Source organism: Trachemys scripta, chromosome 6 (assembly GCF_013100865.1).
Source record: "Trachemys scripta elegans isolate TJP31775 chromosome 6, CAS_Tse_1.0, whole genome shotgun sequence".
NCBI lineage: Eukaryota > Metazoa > Chordata > Testudines > Emydidae > Trachemys > Trachemys scripta.
Window position 1 is genome coordinate 91,360,625 of NC_048303.1, and position 16,153 is coordinate 91,376,777.

Here is a 16,153-nt window from a genome sequence, read left to right on the forward strand (position 1 = left end):
GTACATAATACATTCAGAAATTTAAATAGAGTGTCTAACTCTGGCTTATTGAGGTAAAAATAACAAAGTATGACATAAGCGAAAGAACTTTGCTAACAAATCCTGCACATTTAGCTTTAACCATACTTCTACACTGCGTGTGTGAAACACGGTTTATTTTCCTGCATCCACCAGTGAGTACCGGACTTGACAAGGTCAATTTAGTAGGCTTTGATATCAACCATGTACAATAGATGTGTGAGGCAAACAAAATACCACTGACAATAACAAAAAGCACAATTCCAGTACTATAGTAATATTTGCCCTTAGAAATAATGAAAAGGGGAACGGAAGGCAGAAACACTGCAGCCTGATCTTTGACAGGCAGTTAGCAATTCAGAAGTAATAATTCTTATTGAAAAAACCTGACTCCACCGGCTTTGGTTAAGAGTCATTATCAGCATTCGCTATGGAAGAGAAGAATAATCTGGAAGGTGGTTCATGTTACAATGACAGATCCACCTATTTGTTTTCCAGACATTCCACTTGGATCAAAATAATTTTAAACTTTTGGTTTTTTAAGAGACCCATTGTTCATAGTTAGGGTCCTACCAAATTCATGGTTTGTTTTGGTCAATTTCACAGTCATAGGATTTTAAAAATTGTAAATTTCATGATTTCAACTATTTAAATCTGAAATTTCACAGTGTTGTAATTGTAGGAGTCCTGACCCAAAAAAGGAATTGTGGGGAGGGAACCATGGGGGGGGGGGAAGGGGGTGTGTTGTGGTACTGCTGCTGGCAGCAATGCTGCCTTCAGAGCTGAGCAGCTGGAGAGCAGTGACTACTGGCTAGGAGTCCAGCTCTGAAGGCAGCAGCGCAGAAGTAAGGATTGCATGGTATTGTATTGCCACCCTTACTTCTACACTGCTGTTGGCAGGGTGCTGCCTTCAGAGCTAGGCGTCCGGCCAACAGCTGCTGCTCTCCAGCCCCCAGCTCTGAAGGCAGTGCAGAAGTAAGGGTGTCAATACTGTGATCACTGTAAAATAACCTTGGGACCCCACTGCAACTCCCTTTTGGGTCAGGACCCCCAGTTTGAGAAACGCTGGTCTCCCCCGTGAAATCTGTATAGTATAGGGTAAAAGCACACAAAAGACCAGATTTCATGGTCCATGACATGTTTTTCATGGGTGTGAATTTGGTAGGGTTATATTCATAATCCATATTAAGATAAAAAAAAGTTTAAGCAGGACAATGGTATGATATGAAGTTTCCATAAGTAAAAATATAAATTGTGTATTTTTTTTTAAAAAGGATTAAAGAAAAAAGCAAACTACATTTGCTTAATAAAAAGCTATTCTAGATTTTTTTTAATAAATAAAATGAAATATTACTTTGTATATGAATTTTAGCACTGACCACAAAGAAAGGTGAGAAGCACATGGGTAGCCAACACTTGCAACCATGACATGCATGTGTTTGATAAGAGAATATTGCACTAAAAGAGGAACCTGAAGGTTGTAAACTTCCTTCATTGACCTAGAAAAGTAACTAGCCATTTCCTGTATTCAGTAGCAAACCTGACCTGCTCTATGTCTCTGCAAGTTGCTAAAATGTTATCAATGAACCTGTATTCCATTTCCAAGCCAAGAGAGTCCTGTATAGGGGCACGCTTCAGGCGTTTGGTTTCTTGAGTATAGCCTTGTTTGCTTGAATCATTTAAACCATCAACATCCATGGCATGAGTCACATGACTGACTGCTGTACTGGGGTGTGAATTATTCAAAGTTCCATCACTGCTGTCCACAGATGTCAACCGTACATTTGGAAGAGGAAGTTTGTTGTTTAAATGGTGCTGAAGGTAGAACATGTGCCGTCTTCAAAGGAAGATCAGGGGAGGGAAAAAGAAAAAAAAAAGTGACACACAAAAAAAAAAAATCAAACTGCTGCCACAACTAAAGTAATTTCAATTACATTTCAATGTGCCCTCTCAGCAAAACTCCCCACAAAAATCAGCTTATTTTGCACAAAACACAAAGATTTTAGTGTTCATGACAGCTGCCAGATCAGTAGCAGCAGTGCAAGCTTCCCTATACTGTTCTACCAAAGTGCCACAACCCTGTCTTGTTTCTTTTTGTGACTTTTGAGCTTTTACAGTGAGCAGTGCACTACAGATAAAAGAGTGGGGCCAAAATATATATCTATATATCTCAGCAACAATTTTTGCTAACATTTTGAAGTTTGCAGAAAGGTTTTGGTTCTCCTGGGTTTCAAAATAGACCGATCTTTCACTTTTCAAATATTGTTATCACCACATTTTTCTGCATTTTCGAAAAATAAGATTTTCTAAAATAAAATTCTTTAAGTCCATATCTTCAATTTGGAAAAATCCCACTATGACTATGCTAACCTGTGAGCAATAGGGGAAAAGAAAAAAAAAACAACCCAAAATGAAAAAGATTTCTTGAAATTTTCTATTCAACCAAGTCAAAACTGTCACAAAAGTTCCCATTAAAAAATTCAGGCCAGCTGTATTCACTTAGTGTTGGAACAGCCTGAATGTTGACAGTGTGAAATCCTGGCCCGACTCAGGTCAATGGAAAAATTCTCATGGATTTCAGTGGGGCCAGGATTTCACCCAGTGTTTATGGGAACTGACATGTCACTAAATGTCAGGGAAACCATAAAGTGCTGTAATTTGGATTTCTTGAGGAGGTGGAAATGTTCAAATAAGTTTTTGCTATTTTTTGCTCCTATCAGCCAGCACATTAAGAAAAATGGAACTGAATTCCACTCCCTCTTTTGTATCATCAGGAGAATGGTTTACTACATTCTAATTCTAATTACATTCTAATTACAAGGCCTATCACTACGGCTGTACTAACACACTGAAGGCAATGGAGTTGCATAACTGTTACCAAGGGCAGAATATAGTGATGCTGTGTGAGAAGACCCCTTTTGGATATTCAGATCCCAGATTTAGTTTGCAGGATTTTAAGTGTAAATAAAAAGACTTTCTAACCTAACAAATTTGATATCAATAATGGAAAGCAAACATGGAGTGCTAAGATACTACGTTTACAGTCCCAGATCAGAGTAGAACCAAACTTGAACCCAAGAACAAAGAAAAGGGGCAATTATTCAACTAAAGTTAGTTTTCAGAGCCAACTTACTCAATGTGCCTTTGACTACATAGTTTTTTTTATCTAGCCAAGCACATTTGGAGACTCTGTGCAGTTAATTCATCTTTTGTCATTTAAATTTAAGGAGTGAGGAGATAGATTAACAATCCAGGCTCTATCCAGATGATACTGTCCTATGAAAGGATGTGTACAGCTTATTTCAACAAGGTACTGAAATCCTGTCAAGTGTTCTATTTAATAGCTCTGATGGGTGTGGAAATCAAAAAAAATCAAAGACTTAGCATAGGGCAGGAAACAAGTCTTTACTAACCAAGATGTGTCTTTAAGCAGAATTACAATTTGCCCTTTGACTTCAGTTTTAAAGCAATAAAATCATTCCAAGCGATGTTTTATTTGACAAGCCCTCTTACCTGTGACACCACAGTGTTTCATGCCCAGGGAAGGTATTAATAAGATCACTGCAGAGCTCCAACTCTTCTTTTAGAAGATTGGGGAGATCTACCCTCAGTTCTTCTGTACAGGCAGCTTCAGACGCTTCATTTTTCTCATCCTTTGGAAGACTGGGGGTTGGCTCATTTACCAGCTGATTTTGCACCAGTATAGAATTGTCGGTCACAGTTCTGCCAATCAAGGACTTTATTAAGAACTGGCGGTAGTGGAATCCACTATGGTCTGAAACATGCATGGACACCCAATGTTTAGTGGAAGAAAGTTCATCAAGGAGAATCTGAAAATAAGAAGTATAAAATTAACCAATCCATATAAATGAGGAATTTACCAACATTGTTTCTTGTATCAAATTTCCCCCCCCCATAATCCTTCCTTTAAGCTTGCCGCCAACTCTGTCACCACCACCACAGTTCTTCCTAGGAGAAAATGGTAAGTTTAAAAGAACAATGCTAAAATGAAAGCATCTATTTAAATAAATAAAGACTTTCCCAAAATAATTACCTCATTATACAGGACTTTCCAATTTAGAATACTAATTCATAGGCAAAACAACATGTTTAAATGACATTGTTACATACAGAATTATTTTGTATTTGTGGACCAGACTTCTGAACCTTGGAAAAAACGGTCAAGATGGCCGATGTTAGTATGATGGGTCCTGCGCTTTTCTTGGCGGCGGGGGCCCCCCCAAGATGCCACCCCATGTCCCTGCTCTTGGGGCACTGAGGGCCCCGCTAGTGGCCCAGGAAGGTGGTAGAGAAGGGAAGCAGGGGAGGGGTCTGGGTTTGCTCCTCACTCTGAGCCCCAGCCCCTCTCAACCCCTGCGGGTTCTTACCCTCTTCCCCCTTGGGTGGGGTACACTGGTATCTGTAGGGCCAGCTGTGGTGCCCCTTGAGTGCCACATTCACGTGTCAGTATATCAGGTGCTGGCGGCCCTATGCCCTCTCAGTTCCTTCTTGCCGACAACTCTGACAGAGGGGCAGGAGGGCAGGTAATGGAATGGACATGAGAAATACATCTCAAAGAACAATAGTTATGAAAAGTGGGTAACCATTTTTTTCTTCGAGTGCTTGCTCATGTTGATTCCATTTTAGGTGACTCTCAAGCAGTATCAATGGAGGCGGGCTCAGAGTTCACGGTCTTGCAGCTTGCAGCACTGCTCTGCGAAAGCCAGCGTAACGAGATGTGAACATGCGGATAGACGACCAGGTAGCAGCCCTACAGAGCTCTTGGATTGGTACCTTTGCCAGGAAGGCCATTGACAAAACTTGTGCCCTAGTCAAGTGTGCTGTCACGATCATCGCCCAAGGCTTTTTCACCAGCTCATAGCAATAGTGGACACAGGCCAAAATCCTCTGAGCAGACACCGGGCTACCTTTCGGTTGCAATGGCAGACTAACAGCTGTGGTGACTTACGGAACGGCCTTGTTCTAGCTATGTAGAAGGCCAGCGTCATGCTGACGTCCAGGGTGTGTAGCCTGTGCGCCTCATCTGATGCATGGGAGAGGTATGGAGGAAGAAGGTGTGGATCCCGAATGTTCAGGTAGAGACACGCCAGACCTTTAAAAAACCGTGCCGTCATGTCATGAGCGAAGACTGACCTACCTTGGAACGGAAGATGGAAAGCCGAGATAGCGGCCAGGTGGACCTTGATCGATGGCAGGGACAAGTCTTGGAGTTTGAGGTGCAGCCGATAATCTAGGATCTCCTGCTTGGCCTGAATACATCATTCTGAGGCCCAGCACTTCAATTTTTTCCATTTGGCCAGGTAAGTCTTTCTGATGGAAAGTTTCCTGCTACCCTGCTGGATACAGGCCAAGAATGCCTGTTTGTCTGCGCTTAGCCATGCAGTAGCCAAGCCGTCAAGTGCAGTGCCGCCAGGTTCAGATGCCAAAGGCTGTCCGGTTCTGTGACAGCAGATCCGGCCAAGGGGCAACTGCAGGGGAGTGGCTACCGCAATGTGCCGAACCAGTGCTGGCAAGGCCACGCGGGGGCTATTAGGATAACTTTTGCCCTGTCTTGCCTGATCTTCACAAGGACTCTGTGAATCAGCGGCACTGGTGGGAAGGCATACATCAGCGCCCCCGACCACGAATGAGAAAGGTGCCTGATAGGGAGCCCCTGTCCATTAACCAGATCGAACAGAACATGTGGCATTTTCTGTTCTGCCTGGATGTGAACAGGTCCACTTGGGAGGTCTTCAACCTCTAGAAGATTATGCTGACCACCTCCAGATGGAGTGACCACTTGTGGCGAGAGGAGAAAGTCCTGCTGAGGTGATCCACCAGCACGTTCCTGGTTCCAGGCAAGTGTGCGGCTATCAGATGAACGACTTGCCGCACACAAAAATCCCAAAGGCAGAGAGTTTCTTGACAAAGGGGCGAAGACCTGGCACCGCACTGCCTGTTGATGTAATATCACGGTGGCGCTGTCCATCAGGACCTGCACCACCTTGCCTTTCAGGTAGGACAAGAATGCCTGACTGGCCAGGAGATCCGCTCTGAGTTCCCTGACATTATGTGGAGGGTCAGATCATTCTGCAACCAATGGCCCTGGGTGCTCAGCTCCCCCATGTGGGCTCCCCAGCCCAGGTCCAAAGCATCAGAGACCAGGGTTAGTGACGGGGACACAAAGGGGACTCCCCTGCAACACTGACCTGGGGTCCCACCACCAATCCAGGGATGACTTGATGTGGTCCAGTACCCTAACTACCCGGTCCAGGTCATACCTGTTGGGAATGTAGACAGCCATGCTTGCAGGAGCCAGAGATAGAACCGAGCATGGATGACCATGTATGTACATGCGGCCATGTGGTCCAATAGCTACAGGCAGGTATGAGCCAGTTGTCGAGATACAGGAAGCCGTGGACCCCTCGGCGTCTCAGGTAAGCAGCCACTGGCACCATACATTTTGTGAACACCCTGGGGGCCGATGAGAGGCCAAAGGGCAGTGCTGTGAATTGAAAATGGCGCCCATCCACTATGAAACAGAGGAAGCGTCTGACCTGGGAATATGGAAATAAGTGTCCTTCAAGTAGAGGGCGGCATACCAGTCTCCTGGATCCAGGGAGGGGATGATAGAGGCCAGGGAGACCATGCAAAACTTCAACTTTTTAAGAGACTTGTTGAGGTGATGCAGGTCCAGGATAGGTTTGACGCCCGCCTTTGCCTTCGGAATTAGGAAGTAGTGGGAATAGAAACCTCCTTTCATGTCCCAAGGGACCTTCTCCACCGCCCCCAGGCACAGAAGGTTTTAGACCTCTTGAACGAGGAGTTGCTCATGAGAAGGGTCCCTGAAGAGGGACAGGAAAGAGTGGGAGGGAGGAGTGGCTGAAAATTGCAGGGTATAGCCCCGAGATACCAGCGATCCGAGGTGACCCACAACCAGGCCGAACGGTAGAGACGAAGAGGGTCGAGGAAAGGACAGGGTGGATCCGGGGAACTGACTGGGACGTCACTCTCAAGTGCACCTTCAAAACGAGCTCTTCTGGCCCCCAGGATGCTCTGCCGTGTCGGGCTATGTGGGTGAGCAGGAGGAAGAAGGGCGGCGATGACAAACTCATGTCTCTATCCCTTCTCCTAGCAGACCACTGACGGGGCAGCCAAGGCCTTGGCGGAAGGGGTGGCCAGAACTGCTTCCGTGCAAACTGCAGCATATGCATGCCCAGTAAGCGAAGGGTGGCCCGAGTGTCCTTCAACCCATGCAGCCTCGCATCTATTTATTCAGAGAAGAGACCATTCCCATTGAATGGGAGGTCCTAGATCAAAGTCTGCATCTCTTGGGAAAGGCCAGCAATCTATAGCCAGGAGCTGCGCCTCATAACCACTGCCAACATGACCATCTGACCTGCCAAGTCCACCGCATCCCATGCCATTTGGAGGGAGCACCTAGCTACCGCGGTGCCTTCTTCCACTAGGGTGCCAAATTCTTGAGCCAAACCCTGTGGGAGGGACTCCTTCAACTTATGGAGGGAATCCCATAAATTAAAATTGTACGTTCCCAAGAGGGCCTGACGGTTCACCACCTCGAATTGTAGGCTGGCAGTGGAATAAATCCCCACCCCCCCCCCCCCCGCCCCAAAAAGGTCCAGTCTTTTGGCCTCTATTTTTGGGAGTTGAGCTGGTGTGCCCCTGCTTGTCTTTTTCGTTGGCCACACAGACAACCAGTGAGCTCAGAGGTGGGTAGGTACAAAAAGGTACGCGACCCTTTGGCTGGGACAGTGTGCTTCTTTTAAGCCCTTTTGGAGGAAGGGTTTGCCAGAGGGCCTTGGCAATTTTGAGGACCCAGTCATGCACTGGTACTGCAGCACGTGCCCGGGTATAGGCTGAGAGGATGCTGAATAAGGGGTCTGCCTGCTTGGCCATATCCTCCACCGCTAGGCCCAAGTTCTTGGCCACCCGTCAAAGCAGGGCCTGGTGTTCTTGAAAATTGCCAGGCGGGCTGGCCCTAGAGGATCCCGTGACCGCCTCGTCCAGGGATGAAGACGATGACTTACTACTCGGGGAGACCCTGGGACATCATCCCCCGTGGGGGGAGGTTTAGAGGTGAGTGCAGTCTCCTCTACCTTGACCTTCAAGAGCGACTCCTACACCAAGACCGGTGCCGTCAGTACCGCCAACTTTTGCTCCGATGCAGCGGCAGGTGAGTGGTGCGAAGGGGGCATCATCATGACTGGCATGCCCCATGTGCTCCAATAAGACCACCCGGCCTCGGGAGCCCAATTGCACCAATGGAGTCTGGGCGAAGGGCTGAACTGCCTTTCATGCCAGAGGAATTCCCTTCCAGTGACCACGGTGGGGCCATTGACACCTGTGTCTGCCTGCTGATGGTCGCCGCTGGAGTGAGAGGATTGGTGACTGTATCATGGGGACTGGTGCCAGGAGAGACCGGAGTTGCGATGGGGAGTGCTCCCCCAGGGCAGGCAACCAAAATCTGCACCAAGGATGTGCCGGCAGTATGGAGATTGGCACCTCCCCTTAGGCGATCCGCATTGAGACGGCAGGTACCGCGATTGCGGTGCCGGTAATCTAGGGCAAGCCCCAAAAGATCTAGGCTGCGACTCCAGAGATCTGCAGCATGGAGGAGAGTGCTGCCTTGTCTTGCGGGAATCGGTGGTGCTTCACTGCCCAAAGGGGTCTTAGCAGCTGGCTTGCCCTCGTGGGGAACCTTTGCCGTTTCCTGTGGCATGCATGGTGCCAGCAACATGGGCAGAGGTCTCTGCTCTCTTGGAGCTGGGGGAGCCTGGGAAGGTGTTGATGCCACCAGGAGTTTGGGTCCCCCACCGCTCTCGGGAGTCGGTAGTGGATTCTTTAAAGGGGCTAAGGGCCCCGACCAGGAAGGCACATCCACATGGCTCCGGAGTGGCCGGGCGGCCCCAAACTTGGTCCTTTGCCCGATGTCCCATGACACCTTCTTGGTTGATGCCGGGGAGCCATGCTTCTTAGTTTTCTTTTTGGGCACTGGCAATGGGGAGCTGTGAGGGGCGGAGCCTGGTGCCGGTTGTATGCTGCACACTGAGGCCGAGGTACTAGGTGAGTCTTGGCAAGATGGCCTGGAAGCTGGACGAAGGGCTGCCTCCATGAGGAGAGCCCGCAAACAAATATCCCACTCTTTCTGCGTCCTGGATCAAAACATTTTTACAAATATTACACTTGTCCTTCACATGTGATTCCCCCAAGCACTTGAGGCAGCTGCTGTGGGGGTCACTTACAGCCTGTTACAGTCTGTGCAGGGCGTAAACACTAGAGACTGGGGTATGCCCTGCCTGGGGTGAAGTCCCCGCTGGGACTCTAACTTCTAACTACACTTAACTACTTAACACTAACTACTACAAATAAACAAGGCCCGAAGGCTCGAAGTCAGAATGATGCAAGGAAAAGTGCTCCAAATAACCACCACGCGCGGTAAGAAGAAACAGAGGGCATAGGGAGGACGCATGAGCACAGCACTCAAGGGGGTGCCACTGCTGGCCCTACGGATACCGCTAAGGCAAAAAACTTTGATGACCATGCACATGGGTGTGTGCACACCTAGAATGGAATCGACATGAGTAAGTACTCAAAGAACTAAGATTTCCGTATTTACCATCTACCACAAAAGCGTTTGTAGCTTTTCCACACTCTACAAAGGAAGGAGTCTCAGAGACCTTCCTCAAGGGTGTGAAAGAAGTACCCGTGGAAGGGGTCTAGCACCAGATCGTCCTCTTTAGGCCCCCACGTGATTTCAGAGTGACAGCTTTAAAAAAAAGTGCTAGTGAAAAGTTGGAGGGGGGCAGGGGGGGAAATCTGATCTAACAGAGGAGTTGCTTCCACCTACTGAGAGAGTGGCAAACTACTAAACAAAGTCTTCCAAACTCCTTCACAGGAGGAACGACTCCAAATACTTCACGTTCATCCCGTGTTCATCTGCTAGAACTTGAAATGATATAAACTCACTGTCTGGGATAGCATTAAAAAAAAAAAAAAAAAAAAAAAAAAAGAGAACAATTAGGGTTTATTTAGCCTGTCAAAAACCTTACAGGGCACTTCTATGAGGTGTTCGTGATTATAAAGGATATAGTGAAAAGTCCTTCCTTTTTATCATGCTGCCATATAAAAGAGGGACATTGAGTCATTCAGTGAAATGAATGGCCAGTAAATTTAGAACCAACAGGAATACTATTTAATTCAGGATACAATCAGTCTGTAGTAAAACACTACCAGAGAACATCTGAGATACTGTGGCTGGATTGGGATCAGAGGAAATCCACTGATATTCAATGGGAGGGAGACCATCAGGTGCAGGATTTGAGTAATGAAAATTTAGACTCCTGAGCGGTGGCTGGTCTCTCGTCACCCCTTACTCAGGGGAGGAACAGTCCGAAACAGATGGGAGATATGCTCACTTGCAGATCTTAAAAATAAGATCTGCAATGGAAAGCCTCCTGCCATTTCAACAAAGAAGTTACTTCCAAGGTCTTTCATAATATGGTAAAAAGACTTGAGGGCCAAAATATGGGAAGTGCACTGTTCCACTAAAAGGAAAAGACATCGTTTGAATGTTTACGGATCGATGGCTATTGATGATTTACAGTGAGAGCTACTTTTAAAAAAAGCAAACCACGCTGTATAGGAAGATGATGGTGGAATGTATTTGATTTACGGAGCTACTCATTGAGTGATACAAACATTTCTAAAAAGGGATTGAATAACATCTTTTTCCCTGGAAAGAATTTCAGCCAGTAAAATAATGTTCTAAATACTAGACTATAGATTGTGATAGAAACCAAATAATTAGGACTGTCAAATAACTGCAGTTAACACAAGTGATTAACGTAAAGCAAATGTAACTAGTTTAAAAAAAATAGGTGCGATTAATCAGTTTTAATTGTACTTTAATAAAATACCAATTCATACTGGGTATATTTTTGGATGTTTTTCTACATTTTCAAATATATTGATTTCAATTACAACACAGAATATAAAGTGTACAATGCTCACTTTATATTTGATTACAAATAATTGCAATATAAAAAAGATTAGAAATAGTATTTTTCAATTCATCTCATACAAGTACTTTAGTGCAATCTCTATCATGAAAGTACAACTTACAAATGTATAATTATTATTTACATAACTGCACTCAAAACCAAAACACTGTAGAACTTTAGCACCTACAAGTCCAGTCAATCCTACTTCTGGTTCAGCCTATCAATAGACAAACAAGTTTGTTTACATTTATATTTGCTTGTTTATTTACAAAGTCACCTGAAAGTGAGAACAGGCATTAGAATGGCACTGTTGTAGCCGGCATTGCAAGGTATTTACATGCCAGATGTATAGAGAGTTTACATTCTCATTTTACAGATCAGCAAATTGAAGCACAGAGATTAAAATGACTTGCCCACAGTCATACAGGAAAATCTGTGGCAGAGTCAGGAATAGAAGCCAGAACTCCTGACTCCCAGACCTATGCTTTAAACCACAAGACCATCCTCCCTCTCTCTGGCAGATGTTATCTGCAGTTTTAAAGATTTTTGCTAAAAGCAATGGCAACCTCAAGAACTGTTTAAGGAAACCCAACCTTTTAAGTAATTTGTGCCTGTGCTGCGCACATTGCATTTGACTAATTTTATGAGATGATCAGACTATGTTTTAAAAATGAAAGATTAAAAAAAAAAAGTTCCCCATGCCTCTTGAGACGTACCTGGAAAACCCACTGCTTGTAGAACAGACTCCACAACAGTGGAAGATGCTTGCTATTTAAGAAGGAATTGGAGGCAGAAGAACTCAAGCACTGATGAAGATTAAACAATCTATTTTGTTACCATCCAATTATCTACAAGAGTCCAAGACTACGTTTAGTCTGATCACCAAATAAGACAATTGTGTTTAAGGGTATAATGTTCAATGCATCCTCTACCATCCATCACAAGAGATGAGTTATTCCCCAGCTAACAAAATGTGAGAAGGTATCTGCAGCTCCTTGATTGACTAGCTCAGATGCGAGAGCTTCTCTTTTTTGTCTTTCATGGTAAGACAAGTAGGTGGAGCTTCCATACTGCTTCAAACAGAGAATAGATACAACAGATATGAAGTAAGTTTATCCCCATCCTAACATTTGCCTTTGTTACTATAAACACCACCGCCACCACAAATCTCAGCTTTCCTCCTGTGTTTGGTCATTCTGAGAACCTTTTCCTGCAGGACTCCCCTATCCTTGGTCCCCTATGCCCCAGAGAGATATGACAAGCTCTTTTATATCCTAGGTTGAAGTTACTAAATCTCACTTGACCAGATGTCAGATAGAGCTGGCAAAAAGAAATCTGCATTTCATGATTCTAATACCAGACAAAAATTAGTCAGCAAGAGAAAGACCTGCATGCAGGGTACTCCACCCCATTACAGTGGCCTTTTAGTTGACTAATCAATCCACCACAAAGCCAGCCCGCGTAACCTAAATCACATCTATTGTGTAGGATCGAGCCATTTGAGTTACTCTTACTGTGAGTCATACGTACAAAATGATTTAATTCTGCAAGCAGATAATATATTTAAAGCCTGTAGTAGGGTTATGGGTAAACTCTAAGAGCTTATTTTTTAAATTAAAAAAAAAAAAGTGAAATTTTTAGCATCAAAGAAAGACAATATTTACCTTTTAGTGAAGGAGACTGAAGCTCTGGTCATAATTTTGTAACACCACCTAAATTTAGGGCCAAACTCTACCCTGAGATTTTTTTATACCCTTCCAAGAATAAAGTGTTTTAGAATGAGCTTCAAAATGTTCTAGATTTAGAAAAAAATATAATTAAAAAACCCAATAGCTTTCTAGGACAGTTTACAGTATGTAAATGTTAATAATAATAATTTTGGGCTACATTTTTAAAAGGAGCCTCAACTTGGATGCAAGACTGCAGGTGCTAGTAATTGTGGGGTAAAAAAAAAAAACACCAACATGAAGAGTTCTAGCTACCTAATTTTTGGTCACAATCAGGCAGGTTTACCTTTAACTATTATAATCGGCAGTCACAGTGAATTACATACATTCAACTGATCAAAGGTACAAAATTAGAAAAAAACCCTATAAAATTATGGTCCTTTATATTTTCAGGGGGGGGTGGGGGGGAAAGAAGGGGAAGTGTCATGTCTCCCTTTTTCCATTTGTCTTTTTTTCCCATTAATTCTTTTCAGGGTGTTCATGCACAAATACACCAAACTGGAAATGTCCTTTTTATAATGTTGTGTATTTACATTCCCTAGATTATAGGTATGTCCTAAAACTTCTAACCTCCCTTGTTCTCCCCATCCCCCAAGTTTAACAGCCCTCCTAATTCCCACAGACATCTCTAATGCAGCATGGCAATGATGCCTCTGAAGTGCTGCATCAGCAACTGTTGCAAAGGATTCTGGGATAAGCATAAAGATCTTTCCTAAAGGATTAAAAGTAGACCAGTAGGGAAACTGGGATGATTGCCAAGATGGATGGAAGGCAAAGGAAGAGGGAGTTTCAGAACATAAATTTAAAACAAAAAATAAAAACAAGCTGGTGTGTGATCTACATTTCCTTCACGGCCATAATTATTTGTGAATTGCCATTGCTCAATGCAATTCACATAGCTGTACACGAATGAAAACACCAGACAAATTCTAAACCCAAGGAGAGCTATTTGTGTCAAGCTGCAGCCTCTCTCGCTTTACCTATTTTGATAGTCTACAGCTATGAGAACAGCAGCTGCAAAAGCATTTGAGATGGTGCCCTGTCCTTCAAACAGCTGCTGCCAGTTAAAGGGGAGAATGGTTGTGTTCCACTTAATTGCACTGAAATAGACAAAAAAAAAAATGCAGCCATCAAGGGTTTGTCTGAGAGTCTTCAATTCCTGATGAATAAAACCCCCAAATTTCGTAGTTCTGAATTTTGCACACCCACCTTTTATTTGAGAATTTGATGGGAGAGCTGCTGGACTGTCTGACTACCTCACACTTTTCAGGTTATTATGGAATATGTACAGATCTCTAAAAATGTTCTCAGATGAAAAAAGTATAAGCAAAATGACCTCCCAGATTGCCAGTGATAGGCCCAGAACAGATTTTGTGGTTCTACATAGTCAGCACTGTCCTCTCAAAAAACAAGAACAAAACAAAAAAAAACACGATACAGATGAGGTGATGGTAGTGAAAGAATGCAGAGTCAGGAACAGCTACCATGGAAGGTCAAAGCATCAGCATAATAAAGGCATTGAACTCACCTCACAACTGAGAAATCACAGAGTAAGAGTAATTAGAAAACTGTACTTTTAATTTTAGATCATGTCACATGTCAATAACTTCCCTTCCTGTAGGCCTTGAGTGCATTCCATTTTTGGATGAACCATATGAACATGCCTGAGGTTCAACTAAAAGATTTTCACAAGACATCACTGCTGAAGTTGATAAGGCATATTTAAGGCCAGTTAGTCAGTTTTGTCTCTTTGATGTATATGCTGATTTATTAAACTCAGCATAAACTGGGATGAAGGGTGTCCTCGAATCTCATGAAAATGTTTATAAGCACCACTTTTCTGTTTCTAAATTTCCTGGTCTCTTTATCCTATACTAGTCCTCTATGCACACATTCTGACATCACAAAATGACATGAAAGAACACTGGTAGTAAAACAAAAAGGGGAATATTAGAGTATTGGAATGTCATCTGTTGCATAGTATCTTTTATTCTAATGGGCTCTTACAGATTATACCAGCACAGAATTTAAGCTCAGTCCTCTGCTTCATCTCCCAGACTCCCATCTACCCTCTAATCAGTTAAGCACCAACAGATGGGTGCTAGTTACATTGATAAGAGTCTGACAGAGCAACATAACAGTCCTTGTCCCTGGAATGCTTATTCTCCTAAAGCATTAATTGTGTACATCAGTTCAACACCACTGAGACGATTATTCACCTCTCCCACAGCACACTGATTTATGATGATCCAGATTTAAAATGTACAAATTCTGCGTAGGGGTTTATACACTCCAGTATTGTACCTTGACATCCAGCTTTCCCAAACGCTGTAAAATCCAGATACGGTGGGACCAGGCATTGTAGTTGCTTGGATATCTCCCAGCAGCTTCACAGCAGACATCCATTTCCTCCTGCACTAATCGTTGAATTCTTTCCATAGGCACTGTTCCCAAGTTCCCTTTAGTTACAAGAGTTGGCAAGGAGTTTTCCTGAATTAGTTGTTGCAGCACCCATCGTCTGGTTAAATGGTGTAGAGGGTTAACAATGCAAAAGCAGTTTTAAGAGAAAAAACACATTTTGTTTTGTTCCTTATTTCACTATATAAATTAACCAACGTACGTGGAGTTTTCCATCATCTTAATTCAGGATAAACTGGAGGTTGGGGGAAGAAACAGACTAAACATAAAACCTGTGAGCTATTCAGATACAGAAAGTCTTCAGTTAATAGACACATTTAAGAGTACAGTAACGCCTCACTTAACGTTGTCCCAGTGAACGTGGTTTCATTGTTACGCTGCTGATCTATTAGGGAACAAGCTCGTTTAAAGATGCGCAATGCTCCCTTATAATGTCGTTGGCAGCTGCCTGCTCTGTCCACTGTTTTCAGGATTCTCTGGAAGAGTAGCCTCTCCTTGTAGGGATTAGAACTGGGGGGGGGGGGGGGGGGGCTGGCAGCCCCCCCACCCCATCAGTTCCCCTAAATTCCCTGTAAGGTATGTGGCTCGGCAGCTGTCCAGAACCAGTTCAGCTGTCCCTCGCCTACTGCTGTGCTGCTCCTGCCTTGCCCTCTGTCTTGGAGCTGCTCCTGGGAGCTTTCTGCTTGCTGGGGGAGGAGGGTGCTGATATCAGGATGTTCCCCTGCTCCTGCCCCCCCACTCTGTGCCCCCTCTCCACAAAGCGGAGGAGGGGAACAGGGCTCAGGGACAGAAAAGAGGGACCTTGCTGGAAGCTGTTGCTTCCTGTCTGATCTGCTTTAAAGGGCAACGTACTTGAAGTGGGGTCAGCGTACTTAAAGGGGCAATGCACCTCCCCCTCTCTCATGCGTGCACTCCCCAGCACTTTGGAAAGTCAGCACCTGTGCAGCCATGCATGTGCTGTCAGGAGGA

The 16,153-nt window shown here is 44.4% G+C and overlaps 1 protein-coding gene across 1 annotated transcript in view; it reads right to left on the reverse strand.

Annotated features, from left to right (window-relative positions):
• Window positions 1–908: 908 nt before the first annotated feature.
• The window catches only part of PTAR1 (protein prenyltransferase alpha subunit repeat containing 1), a 44,775-nt gene continuing 29,530 nt past the window's right edge, over window positions 909–16,153 (reverse strand). The window contains exons 5-7 of the mRNA XM_034773676.1: window positions 15,071–15,284; window positions 3,532–3,848; window positions 909–1,855 (exon numbers count right to left, since the gene is read on the reverse strand). Of these exons, the coding sequence (XP_034629567.1) occupies window positions 1,510–1,855; window positions 3,532–3,848; window positions 15,071–15,284 (877 nt within the window). The 3' untranslated portion in view covers window positions 909–1,509. The remainder of the gene's footprint in view (window positions 1,856–3,531; window positions 3,849–15,070; window positions 15,285–16,153) is intronic.